Source organism: Chlorocebus sabaeus, chromosome 3 (genome assembly GCF_047675955.1).
Source record: "Chlorocebus sabaeus isolate Y175 chromosome 3, mChlSab1.0.hap1, whole genome shotgun sequence".
In the NCBI taxonomy this organism is placed as follows: domain Eukaryota; kingdom Metazoa; phylum Chordata; class Mammalia; order Primates; family Cercopithecidae; genus Chlorocebus; species Chlorocebus sabaeus.
This window is the reverse complement of record NC_132906.1, coordinates 80,935,269-80,947,956: the sequence shown is the minus strand read 5'-3', so window position 1 is coordinate 80,947,956 and position 12,688 is coordinate 80,935,269. Positions and strand designations below refer to the sequence as shown.

The window sequence follows — 12,688 nt, the reverse complement described above, 5'->3', positions numbered from 1 at the left end:
TTGGAGTTAAATATGAGCATGTATCTGTATAACAGGCAAAGCAAGTTGACTGCTACTTCAGACAACTCCAGAATCTCAGCAGCTGAACTCAGTAGGTGTGCTCCTGGGGCATGTCAGTGCCTGTTTGAGCAGGCGGTCTTCCGTAAGGGGATTCAGGACCCAGACTCTTTCCATCTTAGGCTCCATCCTTTCCTCATGCCACCCAGTTCAGTGTTGGAGCCTGTGTGCGTGGCTGCAGAGGGAAGGGGGAGGGGCCACATGGAAGGCTTTTGTGGGCCCAGATGAGGCAGTGGCCACATCTTTTGTACTCGAATAAAATTGGTTACAAGAGACCAGGCGTGATGGCTCAAGTCTGTAATCCCAGCACTTTGGGAGGCCGAGGCGGGCGGATCACAAGGTCAGGAGATCGAGACCATCCTGGCTAACACGGTGAAATTCCGTCTCTACTAAAAAACATACAAAAAACTAGCCGGGTGAGGTGGCGGGCGCCTGTAGTCCCAGCTACTTGGGAGGCTGAGGCAGGAGAATGGCGTGAACCCGGGAGGCGGAGCTTGCAGTGAGCTGGGATATGGCCACTGCACTCCAGCCTGGGCGACAGAGCGAGACTCCGTCTCAAAAAAAAAAAAAAAAAAAAAAAAAAATTGGTTAGAAGACAGTCACGTGGGCACACCAAACCATGAGGAGGCTGGGAAATGTGGTCCACCTGTATTGGAAAGGAGACAGGTTTTTGGAAACAAATAGCAAGCCTCAGTCACAATTGCCAATTTAGATGCCACATACCAAATATCTTTAATATACTTCTTATATACAAATTGTCATTTTTAATACATAAAGCGTTTATTGAGATTGTGTATATCAGATGATTATAGTTTCAAAAATAACCTTCTAGTAACTGTTGATATAATGGACTTAGTTACTTTTTTTTTTTTTTGAGATGGAGTCTTGCTCTGTCACCCAGGCTGGAGTGCAGTGGTGTGATCTCAGCTTACAGCAACCTCCGCCTCCCCAGTTCAAGCAATTCTTGTGCCTTGGCCTCCCGAGTAGCTGGAATTACAAGCATGTGCCACCACGCATGGCTAATTTTTATACTTTTTGTAGTGAAAGGGTTTCACCATGTTGGCCAGGCTGGTCTCTAACTCCTAACCTCAGGTGATCCACCCATCTCGGCCTCTCAAAGTGTTGGGATTACAGGCGTGAGACACTGCGCTTGCCCTGGACTTAGTTACTTCTGATAACATCTTCTATATGCCTATCTTAGCATTTGGCATACTATAATATAGTTAGTTGAATATGTATCTTTATCCCTGACCTAGCCCAGTCAATGCCTCGTATATGGAAAGTGAGCTATAAACAAGGTGGCAGTGACTGGCGATAGATAAAGGGATTTTAACCAAGAGATCTAACTTTGGAAATAGCTAGAAAAGCCATATTCTTTTCTTCCCTACTTACTCGTTACCTCTTTCTCATGCTCAGCGCATGCTAGGAATGGATGTCCCCATCCCCTAGGATTCGCCCATGAGCCCCGGTTTAAGTAGCACCTGCCCCCCGGCTCTGACCCAGCTGCTTGGCTGGTTTGGGCTCAGCTCATTATCTTTCTACCTTTGGGTATTACATATTAAGTGTAGGTATCTGGGGATAGGGAAGGATATTTTGAGATTCAGAGAAGGGTGTCTTGGAGCCTTGTCTGAAATAATGAGTCCTGTGCATACGTTTAGGCCCTGGGCCAAGAAGGGATGGTATTGTGGCTGGAGCCATTCTGGGCATCTGACCTTGACTGCCAAGCCGTGGCTGGACACCTAATCAGGGCGGCTCTGGCAGACTCTAAGGCTTGGAAGGGGACATACCTAGTCAGGGATGACCCAAGAAATGACTGGAAGCTCCACCAGAATGCAGAGCTTCCTTTGTGCTTAAATAACTGAACAAGCATCACTCTGTGTAGCAGGACACCATCCAGCTTTTTTTTGTCCCTTTGCAAACAACTCTTATTTCTGTTTCTTTCCAATAGCAAAACTAACATGCTCTAATTGTAGAAAATACAAAACATAGAGTAGAGCATATTAAGTTCTTTATCTTAAGAAATGGCATTTGTTTATGAGAATGTCTTGCTTATCTTTTCACCTTCCAGGCAAAGCCAAAGCTAATTGAGCCACTCGACTATGAAAATGTCATCGTCCAGAAGAAGACTCAGATCCTGAACGACTGTTTACGGGAGATGCTGCTCTTCCCTTACGATGACTTTCAGGTAAGTAACGTTATGTTTCTATCCATAGAACCATGTGTTTGATGTTAACAAACAGTATTTTTCTGTGTATTGATTTATTATTTGGTTAGTTAATTATGATTTTTTTTTTTTTTTAAGACACAGTCTTGCTCTGTCACCTAGGCTTGAGTGCAGTTGTGCCATCTCGGCTCACTGCAACCTCCGCCTCCTGGGTTCAAGCAATTCTTCTGCCTCAGCCTCTCAAGTAACTGGGATTACAGGCATGTGCCACCATGCCCGGCTAATTTTATATTTTTAGTAGAGACAGGGTTTTGCCGTGGTGGCCAGGCTCGTCCCAAACTCCTGGCCTTAAGTGATCTATCTGCCTTGGCCTCTCAAAGTGCTGGGATTACAGGCACGAGCTACCGTGCCCGGTCTAACTATGATTTTTAAAAGATGAAAATAAGATGTTATTTAAGAAAGAAAAGTTATTTTATATTCTTCCAAGCATCCTTCATGAGTTGATAATTTTTTTTTTTTTTTTTTTTTTTTTTTTTTTTTTTGAGACGGAGTCTCGCTCTGTCACCCGGGCTGGAGTGCAGTGGCCAGATCTCAGCTCACTGCAAGCTCCGCCTCCCGGGTTCACGCCATTCTCCTGCCTCAGCCTCCCGAGTAGCTGGGACTATAGGCGCCCACCACCTCGCCCGGCTAGTTTTTGTATTTTTTAGTAGAGACGGGGTTTCACCGTGTTAGCCAGGATGGTCTCGATCTCCTGACCTCATGATCCACCCGTCTCGGCCTCCCAAAGTGCTGGGATTACAGGCTTGAGCCACCGTGCCCGGCCGAGTTGATAATTTTTAATGGTATTAATTTGGCATATTAATTATAAGTATGCAAAAGTGTGTGTGTGTGTGTGTGTGTCTTGAATAAAAGTGCTATACTCTGTCTGGGCTGATTTAGTGGGCACAAGTGCCTTTGTGTCTTTTGAGACTTGTTTTGATTTAGATTTTTTGGCCAAGTACCTTAGAATCTTAATGATGGGCTTTGTTGGGGAGCAATGGGAGATTTTGTCATGCATTTTTTTAGGATGGCACTTTGGGAGCCTGCCGTCAGAAGCCCTGCACTGTGTGTGGACTCCCAGCAAAGGGTTCAAGGTTAGCCAGGAATGTCCTGAAGTTTACCTCTCTAGTGTAATGTGGGTGCTATTCCTTGGAAGAAATGTGGAGGACTCAGCACAGCTCCTGCTGTGTGCTGCTCTTTCAGGCTATGGCCTGTGGTTGAGAGACTAACAAGAAGCTGTGAGGCTGCTGAGGAGTGAGAAGGACATTCTTCCTCCAGGAAGCCCAGTGGTGTTAAATGCCTTGCAGCGAGTCACCTTGGTCCATTTGGAGGTTCTGGTTACTTTCCTTGCTCTCCTGGGACCTAATCCTGGCACTTCTTTCTTCTCTCCTTTGATGCTCTTAGTTGGATGCTTCTCTACCTGATGCTGTTACCATTTAAACCCTGTCTTTTGTGAATCGAGCTGCCTTATATTGTTTTAAGCTTCACTGATTCTTTGTTGTTTGATTCCAAAAGTGTTATATCCATGTACAAAAAGATAAATGGGAGGGAAAATTGAAATAATTGACATGAAAAGCCTCCCCACACCTTCTTTCTAATCTCACCCCATAGAACATAACTTACTGTATACAGCTCTGTGCATACTTCATTGTCTTTAGAAACTTCCATGTTAATAGCAATTGTTAAATTATGATCCTTGAAGTTTTTTTCCCCCACCAAATTTAAGAGACTCCAGCTTACAACAGAGGTGAGAATTTTCACAAATGCTCACTCTTTCTAACTTGTTAGGGATACATGGGCCCCAAAATGATTATTGTTTAGCTCTGTCCTGCAGAAAAGGAATGCCCATGGGAATGAAATTGACCATTCATGTGGTGTTGCTGCCAAAGTAACTGGTAAATGGGTTGAGGTCATGCCAAAAAATATCATGCTTTGCATACTTCATTACATGACTAAACTGCACAGGAACGGACAAATAAATGGGAATCTCTGAATGATGGCTTTTGCCTGTGATTTGGCAACAAATGAAAAGCAAAATCAAATGATTATAAATTATACTCCATGTTGACAAGATTTTCCTGTAGTGTTGTCTGAGGAAGCTAAAGGTTATCTCAAATTTCTCCGAACATGAAGTATGTGTTCTTGTTGGTATTAATTAGAGTAACAACTTTTTTGAGTTTGCAGCCTAGAATGAAAAATTCTCTGTATGACTGAGATAAAATTGCTTAAGAAACAAACCAAAGAAACAAGATACAGTTAGTTGAGTATCATCTTATCCCAAGGGAACAGGATACCTGGATGTTTAAGGAGTTGCAGAATCAGACAGTTTAAACTTTGAGAAAACTACTGTGTCCCCTTTGCTTTTAACTACTCCGGTGATACCAGATGCAAATACTCTAGGAAAGGCAAAGAACTCACTAGCATTTTGTGGGCTAAGGAGATGAGCAAATATTATTTTCTGTTTGGGGGGAAGTTTTCCTAGAGATTTAGGAGCTTGAATTTGAGCTTTGATTCTCATCACAGGAATTGCGATGGGCCCCAGTGAAGTCTGGGTACAATTATTTGTTTTCTTATAGACTCCCGCTTTCTCATCAGGTAAGGCCTTGTACTCTACTTTCTAGTTAAATTGTCTCAGTGATGTTATTAACTGTCTAATTAGCTGGATGAGTGAAAGGTCTTAGCAGTGCCACAGATTCCTTCTCTCTCTGTTTTCTTAGGCAGAATAAGAGCAGAATTATTGTATTATTAGAGGCAGAGGGAACAAATTAGATCGGGAAAAGTGTTTTATTTCATATGGAAAAGTAATATCAAGTTGGTTAGGAAATGGCAGCAGCAAAACACATGCTGAGGGGTGATTTACTGCACTTAAATAATTAAGCAATATAAGTTAACTATTAAAATAATAGAACTTGGTGTACATTTCTGCCAAATATATTTGAAATGACAATTTACTAAAATATAAGCATGGATAGTGGTGATGCTCGTGTATATTTTTCAAGTAGGCACATGTTGATCTTGAGCCTTTACTGGTCCGATCCTAAAGGCATCTGCATATTCTGTGAAAATAAGTTGTGTCAAGAAAAGATTTGCAGGTTGCATGTAGTTGCCTGAGGATGACCGAAGAGCGTTTGCTACAACAACAGCAAAGAAGAGAGACATGAAGTAAACGTGAATTTTTAAAAATCAAAAGAATAGGCCGGGCGCAGTGGCTCACGCCTGTAATCCCAGCACTTTGGGAGGCTGAGGCGGGCAGATCACGAGGTTAGGAGTTCGAGACCAGCCTGGCCAATATAGTGAAACCCCGTCTCTACTGAAAAATACGAAAATTAGCCAGGCATGGTGGTGCGTGCCTGTAATCCCAGCTGCTCGGGAGGCTGAGGCAGAAGAATCGCTTGAAACTGGGAGGCGGAGGTTGCAGTGAGCCAAGATCGCATCACTGCACTCAAGCCTGGGTAACAGAGCGAGATTCCATCTCAAAACAAACAAACTAACTAAAAAAATCAAAATAATAGTTCCAGTCATCAGGATATTGATGAAGTAGGCCAGGCACAGTGGCTCATGCCTGTAATCCCAGCACGTTGGGAGTCCAAGGCGGGTGGATCACCTGAGGTCAGGTGTTGGAGACCAGCCTGGCCAACATGGCAAAACTCCATCTCTACTAAAAATACAAAAATTAGCCAGGCGTGGTGGCGGGCGCCTGTAATTCCAGCTACTTGGGGGGCTGAGGCAAGATAATCGCTTGAACCTGGGAGGTGGAGGTTGCAGTGAGTGAAGATCGCACCATTGCACTCCAGCCTGGGCGACAAGAGGAAACCTCCATCTCAAAAAAAAGAGAAAGGGAATATTAATGAAGTAAAGTATATGTGATCGCCATGGCCAGGGACAGGAACACCAAGGGGCCTGCAGCCGTCGCTAGCTGATGGCCCTTCTTTTTGCAGAATCAGATCCTGTTGCTTGGGGGATCTCTGCCATCTCTGCTTTGGCTTCATGGTTCTCCTTTCCAGCAGGATCTTCTCTTCTAGATCTTTCCTACCCTTTGGAGACCACTTGAAATCCCATATTGTCTGAAGCTATTTAAGTCCACAGAAACTTTTTACCCTACTCTCTCAGTTCCTTTCCTACTGCCTGTCTGCACTGTGCACATAAACACTTGAGTATGTGGTCTTGGCCCTTCACAACCTGCTTCTTAGGCTTCTTGCATGCTGCAGGTGTCCCCCCACCCCATGCTGTGGTCCTGAGAAGGGCTGGCTTTGAGCCTCTGTCCTCCCACACACCTGCCCACCTCCACATGCACAAAATGCCTTCCTTGCTAGGTGCTAGGGTTGAATACCCATTGCTTACCTTACTAATTAGTAAAATTTTTACAAGAATTAGGTTATTTTTCTTTGGTTCATCAAGTAAATATTAATACTGTTTGGAACATGTGGCAGTCCCAGTGACTAGATTTGTAAAAATGTTTGCAGGATCAATGATTCGGTTTGGCAGAAGTAGGTAATTTCTAAAATTAAAAAGTTCAGGTAAAACAGGGACTGGAGAGTATTTTTTTTCCCAGTGATTGATAGACCTTTATTTTTCTTATTGTTTTGTCATCTTACCCAGCTTATTTGGCATAAATCTGAGAACTTACTTTTTCCATGAGCAAAGTTAGAGGTAAACTTTAACAAGCAGTTAGACAGGTAATGACCTTTAGATTAAAAGGCTTTAGGTCAAGCTGTATAAGTTGACTTGTCGCTTAAGACATGATGAGCCTCTGTTTAACTGAAAGTCAAGCCCAGGACACCTGCCTTTTCCATCAAAGACGTGGGATTTGGGTGGCAGTTGACTATTGATTGCCAGTGACGATTCTCCTTCAAGTGGAAGTATTTTTACCTGATGGTCCTGTTGGTGGGGACATTGTTAACCCTGTGATTAACCCACTGAATCTTCATCTGACTTTTAAGCTCCTTGTATCCTGACTTGTTACACAGCTTACTAATGCTTGTGCAACTATGTAAAGTGATAGAATATGAGAAAGGTAGTGATTAGTAAGAATGTTGGAAGAAGTTTATGCTACCATTCATATTTCATAAAAATTAGACTTTGGTGTCTGGTGTAAACAAACAGAGGATAGAGCTTGTATGGAAGGATAAAAAGAGTGAGTTGGGCCAGGTTCGTTGGCTGTAACGTGCCTGTAACCCCAGCAATTTGGGTGACCAAGGTGGGAGGATTGCTTCAGCCTAGGAGTTCAAGACCACCCTGGACAGCACAGCAAGACCTCGTCTCTATGAAAAATAAATTTAAAAAATATTAGATACTGGAAAGATGGCAGAGCAAGAGCAAAGAAAAATCCCTTTGGTTCCAGAAAATCTGAAAAAGAGGAAGGCTTATCAAGCCCTGAAAGTCACTCAGGTAAAGCAGGCACTTTTAGCAAAGAAGGAGCAGAAGAAAGGAAAAGGTTCATGTTTAAGTGACTGGAATCATTCCTACATGATTCCCGGCGGCAGAAATGCAACAAGGTGCATCTTGGACAGCTAGAAGTGAAACCTCATGCCTTGGAATTGCTAGATAAACATTCCTTGGCCTTTGTTTTACGCATCCAAATAATTCATAGTGTGACTTTACTGGTGCAGAGAACCATTACAAGACTTTGCCTGAAGACAATTTTCAGTGGTATCTTTGTAAAAGTCATCCCCCCAGAGCCTAAAAATGCTGCTTATAGTAGAACCTTATGTGACCTGGGGATTTCCAATCTGAAGTCTGTCCAAGAACTCATTTTGAAACATGGACAAGCCAAGGTCGAGAATGAGACCATCCCTCTGACAGACAACACAGTGATTGAGGAGCACCTAGGGGAGTTTGGTGTCATTTGCCTGGGAGACCTCACTCATGAAATTGCCTTCCCAGGGAAGTATTTCCAGGAGATCTCATGGGTCTTGTGCCCTTCCCACGTCTTGGTGGCCCAACATGCTACCAAGAATAGAGTGGGCTTCCTCAAGGAGATGGGCTCACCTGGTTATTGGGGTGAACACATCAATCAGCTCATCCACCAGCTGAACCCGATCCAGAATATCTGAAAGCACAGTGTAGTGGAAGCGCGTGTTTTGGGTTTTTTGGAATTATTACCAAGTATCTTCAGAAAAGATTATTTCCTGCTTAATCTTCAAAAACCGGAAAGGAAAGGTCAAAGAAAAGACAGTAGCTTATGTTCGTGGCAGGCACCTCTCATCACAGTCCAGTTCCAAGGAAAAATTCCAGCGTTTTTTACATTGGCTGCTGCCTCATCTGAAATCAGCATTTGCCATGGAGGAATAGAGGAGGGAGTTCTGCTTAGTTGCATCTTCTGTCTTGGGGTTTAATATTATGAATGAGTAACTCAAGCTTATGTACAAGGCTCCCTAAGACTCCTGTAACAGTGGACCAAGCCCAGGGGCATGATTGAGTCTGGAGGTTCCTGGGGCCTTGTTTTGAAGACTTGAAATACATAGGAAGGAAGGCACAAAAATAAATACTGAGTTGTCTGTGGAAAAAAAAAAATAGCTGGGCATGGTGACGCACACCTGTGGTCCCAGCTACTCGGGAGGCTGAGGTGGGAGGATCACTTGAGCCTAACAGGTTGAGGCTGCAGTGAGCCATGATTGTGCTGCTGCGGTCTGGCCTGGGTGACAGAGTGAGACCCTGTCTCAGAAGCACGTTGTATCCCACTTCTGGATATATGCCCCAAAGACTTGGAAGCAGGGACTCAAAGAGAGATTTGTTCACCCCTATTGAGATCAGCATTATTTACAGTATCCGAGAGGGGGAAGCAACACAAGTGTCCGTCAAGGGATAAATGGAGAAACAAAATGTGGGATTTACATCCAATGGAATATTATTCAGCCTGAAAAGGGAAGCAACTCCTGTCCCATGTTACAATATGGATGGACCCCGAAGGTGTTATGCTCAGTGGATAAGCCAGTCACAGAAGGACAAATACTGTTCAATTCCACATACGTAAGGTCCCTAAAGAATCAGATTCATCAGAGGCAGAAAGTAGAATGGTGGTTACTAGGGATGCAGATGGGGAGCAATGGGGAGTTATTGTTCAATGAGAACAGAGACGCAGTTGGAAACATGAAAAGAATTTTGGAGATGGATGGTGGTGATGGCTGAAAAATGAGAATGTACTTAATGCCACTGAACTGTACACTTAAAAATGGTTAAGATGGTATATTTTATGTTTTATGTATTTAAAAATAACGATTTTTAAAAAGCATAGGATTTCATGATAGGATTTCTGTGCTATGTTTATGGGTGGGAAACTGTTGTCATCCTTAGAACTGTTTGCAAAATCAGGTCAAGGAGTGAGTCCTTAGGTGCTTTTCCCACTGATACTCATGGTGTATTACCTATATAAATGTCTTTGCAAGAGAACTGAAAGGAAAGGATAGGAGTGCAGACTAAAGATTATTCATAATTGGCAATCCTAGAAATTTTACTTTTTGGAAATGTTTGAATACAGGAGAATCCTAGAATGTTCTCAGCATTGTATAGAAAAATGTGCTTGCTCCATTTCCCTTTCAATAACATCCTGAGTTTTATTTTTCCTCTGGTTCTTTTCCTCTTCTACTTACATGAGACTGATAATGATCTACAAATCACTGAAATGGAGAGGAAGCCGTGCCTGCTGCTTACAAAAGCCTGGAAGTCCCTGATCTCATTTCCCATCTGTCCTTTTGAAAAGAAAAAAAACTTATTTTCACGATGTTTTGTCCTCACTTTTTTATTATATACAGCCAAAAGAAAAAAAAAAAACCCTCAATACTTTGTTTTTGGCTTTTTATTGAAAAGTGTTCTTCATAAATTCCTTGAAATTTTTATCAGTTAGAATTCAGTGGCCAATAGTGTAACTTTCTGTGAGCATTGTGGTTTCTGGGATATTAGTTCATGTCTAGGCTTAGACCTAACTGAAAAATCTGGATAAATTATGTTTCTGGGCCGGGCGCGGTGGCTCACGCCTGTAATCCCAGCACTTTGGGAGGCTGAGGCGGGCAGATTACCTGAGGTCGGGAGTTCGAGACCAGCCTGGCCAAGATGGTTAAACCCCATCTCTACCAAAAATACGAAAATTAGCCGGGCGTGGTGGCGGGTGCCGGTAATCCCAGCTACTTGGGAGGCTGAGACAGGAGAATCGCTTGAACCCAGGAGGCGGAGGTTACAGTGAGCAAAGATTGCACCACTGCACTCCAGCCTAGGCAGTGAGAGCGAAAGTCCGTCTCAAAAAAAAAAAAAAAAAAAAAAAAAAATTCTGAATAGATACTTCTAAACCTCCAGGAGATGAGAATTTTAATTCTAGTTCAAGTAATGCCTTTTACAGGAAACAGTGATCGCTGTTTTTTTTTTTTTTTTTTTTTTTTTTTTAATTATCATCACATAGTCCTTAAAAAGAAAAGCTTACTTTTCAGGTAGCACTGATCAACTGAGCTTAAGGGTATATTTATTTAACTTATGTTTATTCTTAAACAACTTGTGAAAGGATTCAGCTTTGTGAGGTACTTGGAACCATAAAGATAAGCTAGGATCCTTGCTTTTAAAATGCTCATAACTTAGGAGAGGAGATAAAGGTGTGTCTTAATATTAATAAGCAGGGGACTAGGACCCATGTCATGACATAAATCTAGTCCCATGGGAATCTATTGTGGAAGTATTGTTTGAGAGCTTAGTGGAACACCCAGGTGCTAGGAGCTCTTGAAGTGGCTGGAAACGTGGAAGTCCAGCGCTGAGAGAAGTTGTGTTTAAAAAGGAAGATCTAGATTCATCCACAGAAAAGTGAGACAGGCAAGAAAGGGGCCGAGAGCATGACGGACTGAAGCCTGGGCTAGTGCCTTCATTTAGGAAAAAGCAGGGGAAGCAGAGACAGAAGTTAGGATAAGAACCAGGAAATGGAGGAGAAGAGTTGGTAGAAGGCAGGCAGAGAGGGCAGACAGTCTCCCCGCGGCTAGGGAGGTCCCGAGAAAAGGCGGTGGAGTTGGTGACCGGGCAGGGGTAAAGAAGTGAGTGGGGAGACATAGGTTAGAGTAAGCTGGAAACAGAAAAAGGAATCAGAGTGACTCACAGCAGTGACAAGGTCTGCGGGAAGTTTTACCAGGATTGGGAAAGCAAGAGTCAGCTGAGAAGGGTGAAACCTAGGCATGGAGAAGAGATGGAAGATACAGGATAATGTGGTCTGAGTTTTGAAGCAGGGCTCTTCATGGGGTCTCAGGGGAGGGAATTAAGGGTTTTTTAGGGGAAGAGTTGAGGAAGGAGAGATACTGCCAGCTCCAAATGGAAGGAGAGGATTGTGTATTGAAAAGTGTAGTGGCACATTGTGCTGAGGGAGCTAATGTCAAGCTGGCCTGGGGCAGGGGGCGCTTGGGCGAGTAAGGGTTTGGAAAGCAGACCATGAGGAGTGGCAGGGGGAGCAGCAAGTGTCATCAGCTTGTTCTCCCCCTGCTGGAACCATCACCACAGCCTTTGTCTGTCCCTCTTACCTGGTTTAATGCGAGAGACTTCTCTCAAGTCTTCTGGGTTCTCTCCTTGCCCTCTTCCAGTGGGTCCTAACAGTGTAGCTAGAGAGGTTGTTTAAAAAGTGAGTCAGAGGATATCATTCCTGTATTCAGAATCCCCCAGCAAAGGCCTTACAGTGGCCCAAGGGTCCCTGTGACCTTGTTTCCCATTGACTCCCAGGCCTTCTCCCAGCTCGCCTCTCCCACCACCCGCTGTCTGTCTGCAGCCACACTGGCCTCCTTGGGCTCCTGTCTCCCTCCCGAGGCAGGCTTCTGGCTTGGGACCTATCCTCTCCCTGCAAATTCTTTACCTGGCTCTCTCTTGCCCCCTGCAAACCTTTTTCCAAATCTAACCTTTGCAGTGAGGCTGTTGCTGACTGCTACACCTCCACTCCGCTTTGGCCTTGCTGGTCCTCTCTACCTTGCTCTGATTTCTTTTTTCTCTCCCTGTCTCTTATGAACTTCTTACACTGGTATATGTTCTTGTTTCTTATGTAGACTTCAGGAGGCAGGGATCTTAGTTTTTAAGCATGTGGAACAAGTGGTAGATATTCAATAAATATTTGTAGAATTAAACAAATGAATTATCAACCAAGAGGGGGGTCTTTCCACTGAAGATTTCAATGAAAACCATTAGCCTTGTTGGAAACGTCAGACACCTGGGAATAGAGAAGAGAAAGGATGGATGGCCGTGATGGTGGCAGGATGTGGGTGAGAGTGAGTGACCCAAGGTCCTAAAATGACCTCCCAGGGAACCGATGCTGGAGAGTCTTTGGAGGTGGACCCTGGACTGGGAAAAGAAGATACCAGAGGGCCCAGAGGATGAAGGAGCAAAAATACTTGGTGTGGGGTAGTTGGAGGGGTACCAGGGCACACTCAGGGAAGGGACGTGTCAGTGTCTGAGAGCTCACGAGAGGAGGGTGTGGTG

The 12,688-nt window shown here is 43.9% G+C and overlaps 1 protein-coding gene and 1 pseudogene across 23 annotated transcripts in view; both read left to right on the top strand.

Moving 5' to 3' along the window:
- DOCK9 (dedicator of cytokinesis 9) overlaps window positions 1–12,688 on the top strand; it is a 297,489-nt gene that overhangs the window by 131,041 nt on the left and 153,760 nt on the right. For all 23 annotated transcript variants that reach the window (XM_007960750.3, XM_073014464.1, XM_073014461.1 and 20 more), the window contains exon 2: window positions 2,126–2,242. In XM_007960750.3, coding sequence (XP_007958941.1) covers window positions 2,126–2,242 — 117 coding nt within the window. The remainder of the gene's footprint in view (window positions 1–2,125; window positions 2,243–12,688) is intronic.
- On the top strand, window positions 4,343–9,576 carry LOC140711473 (ribosomal protein uL30-like; annotated as a pseudogene).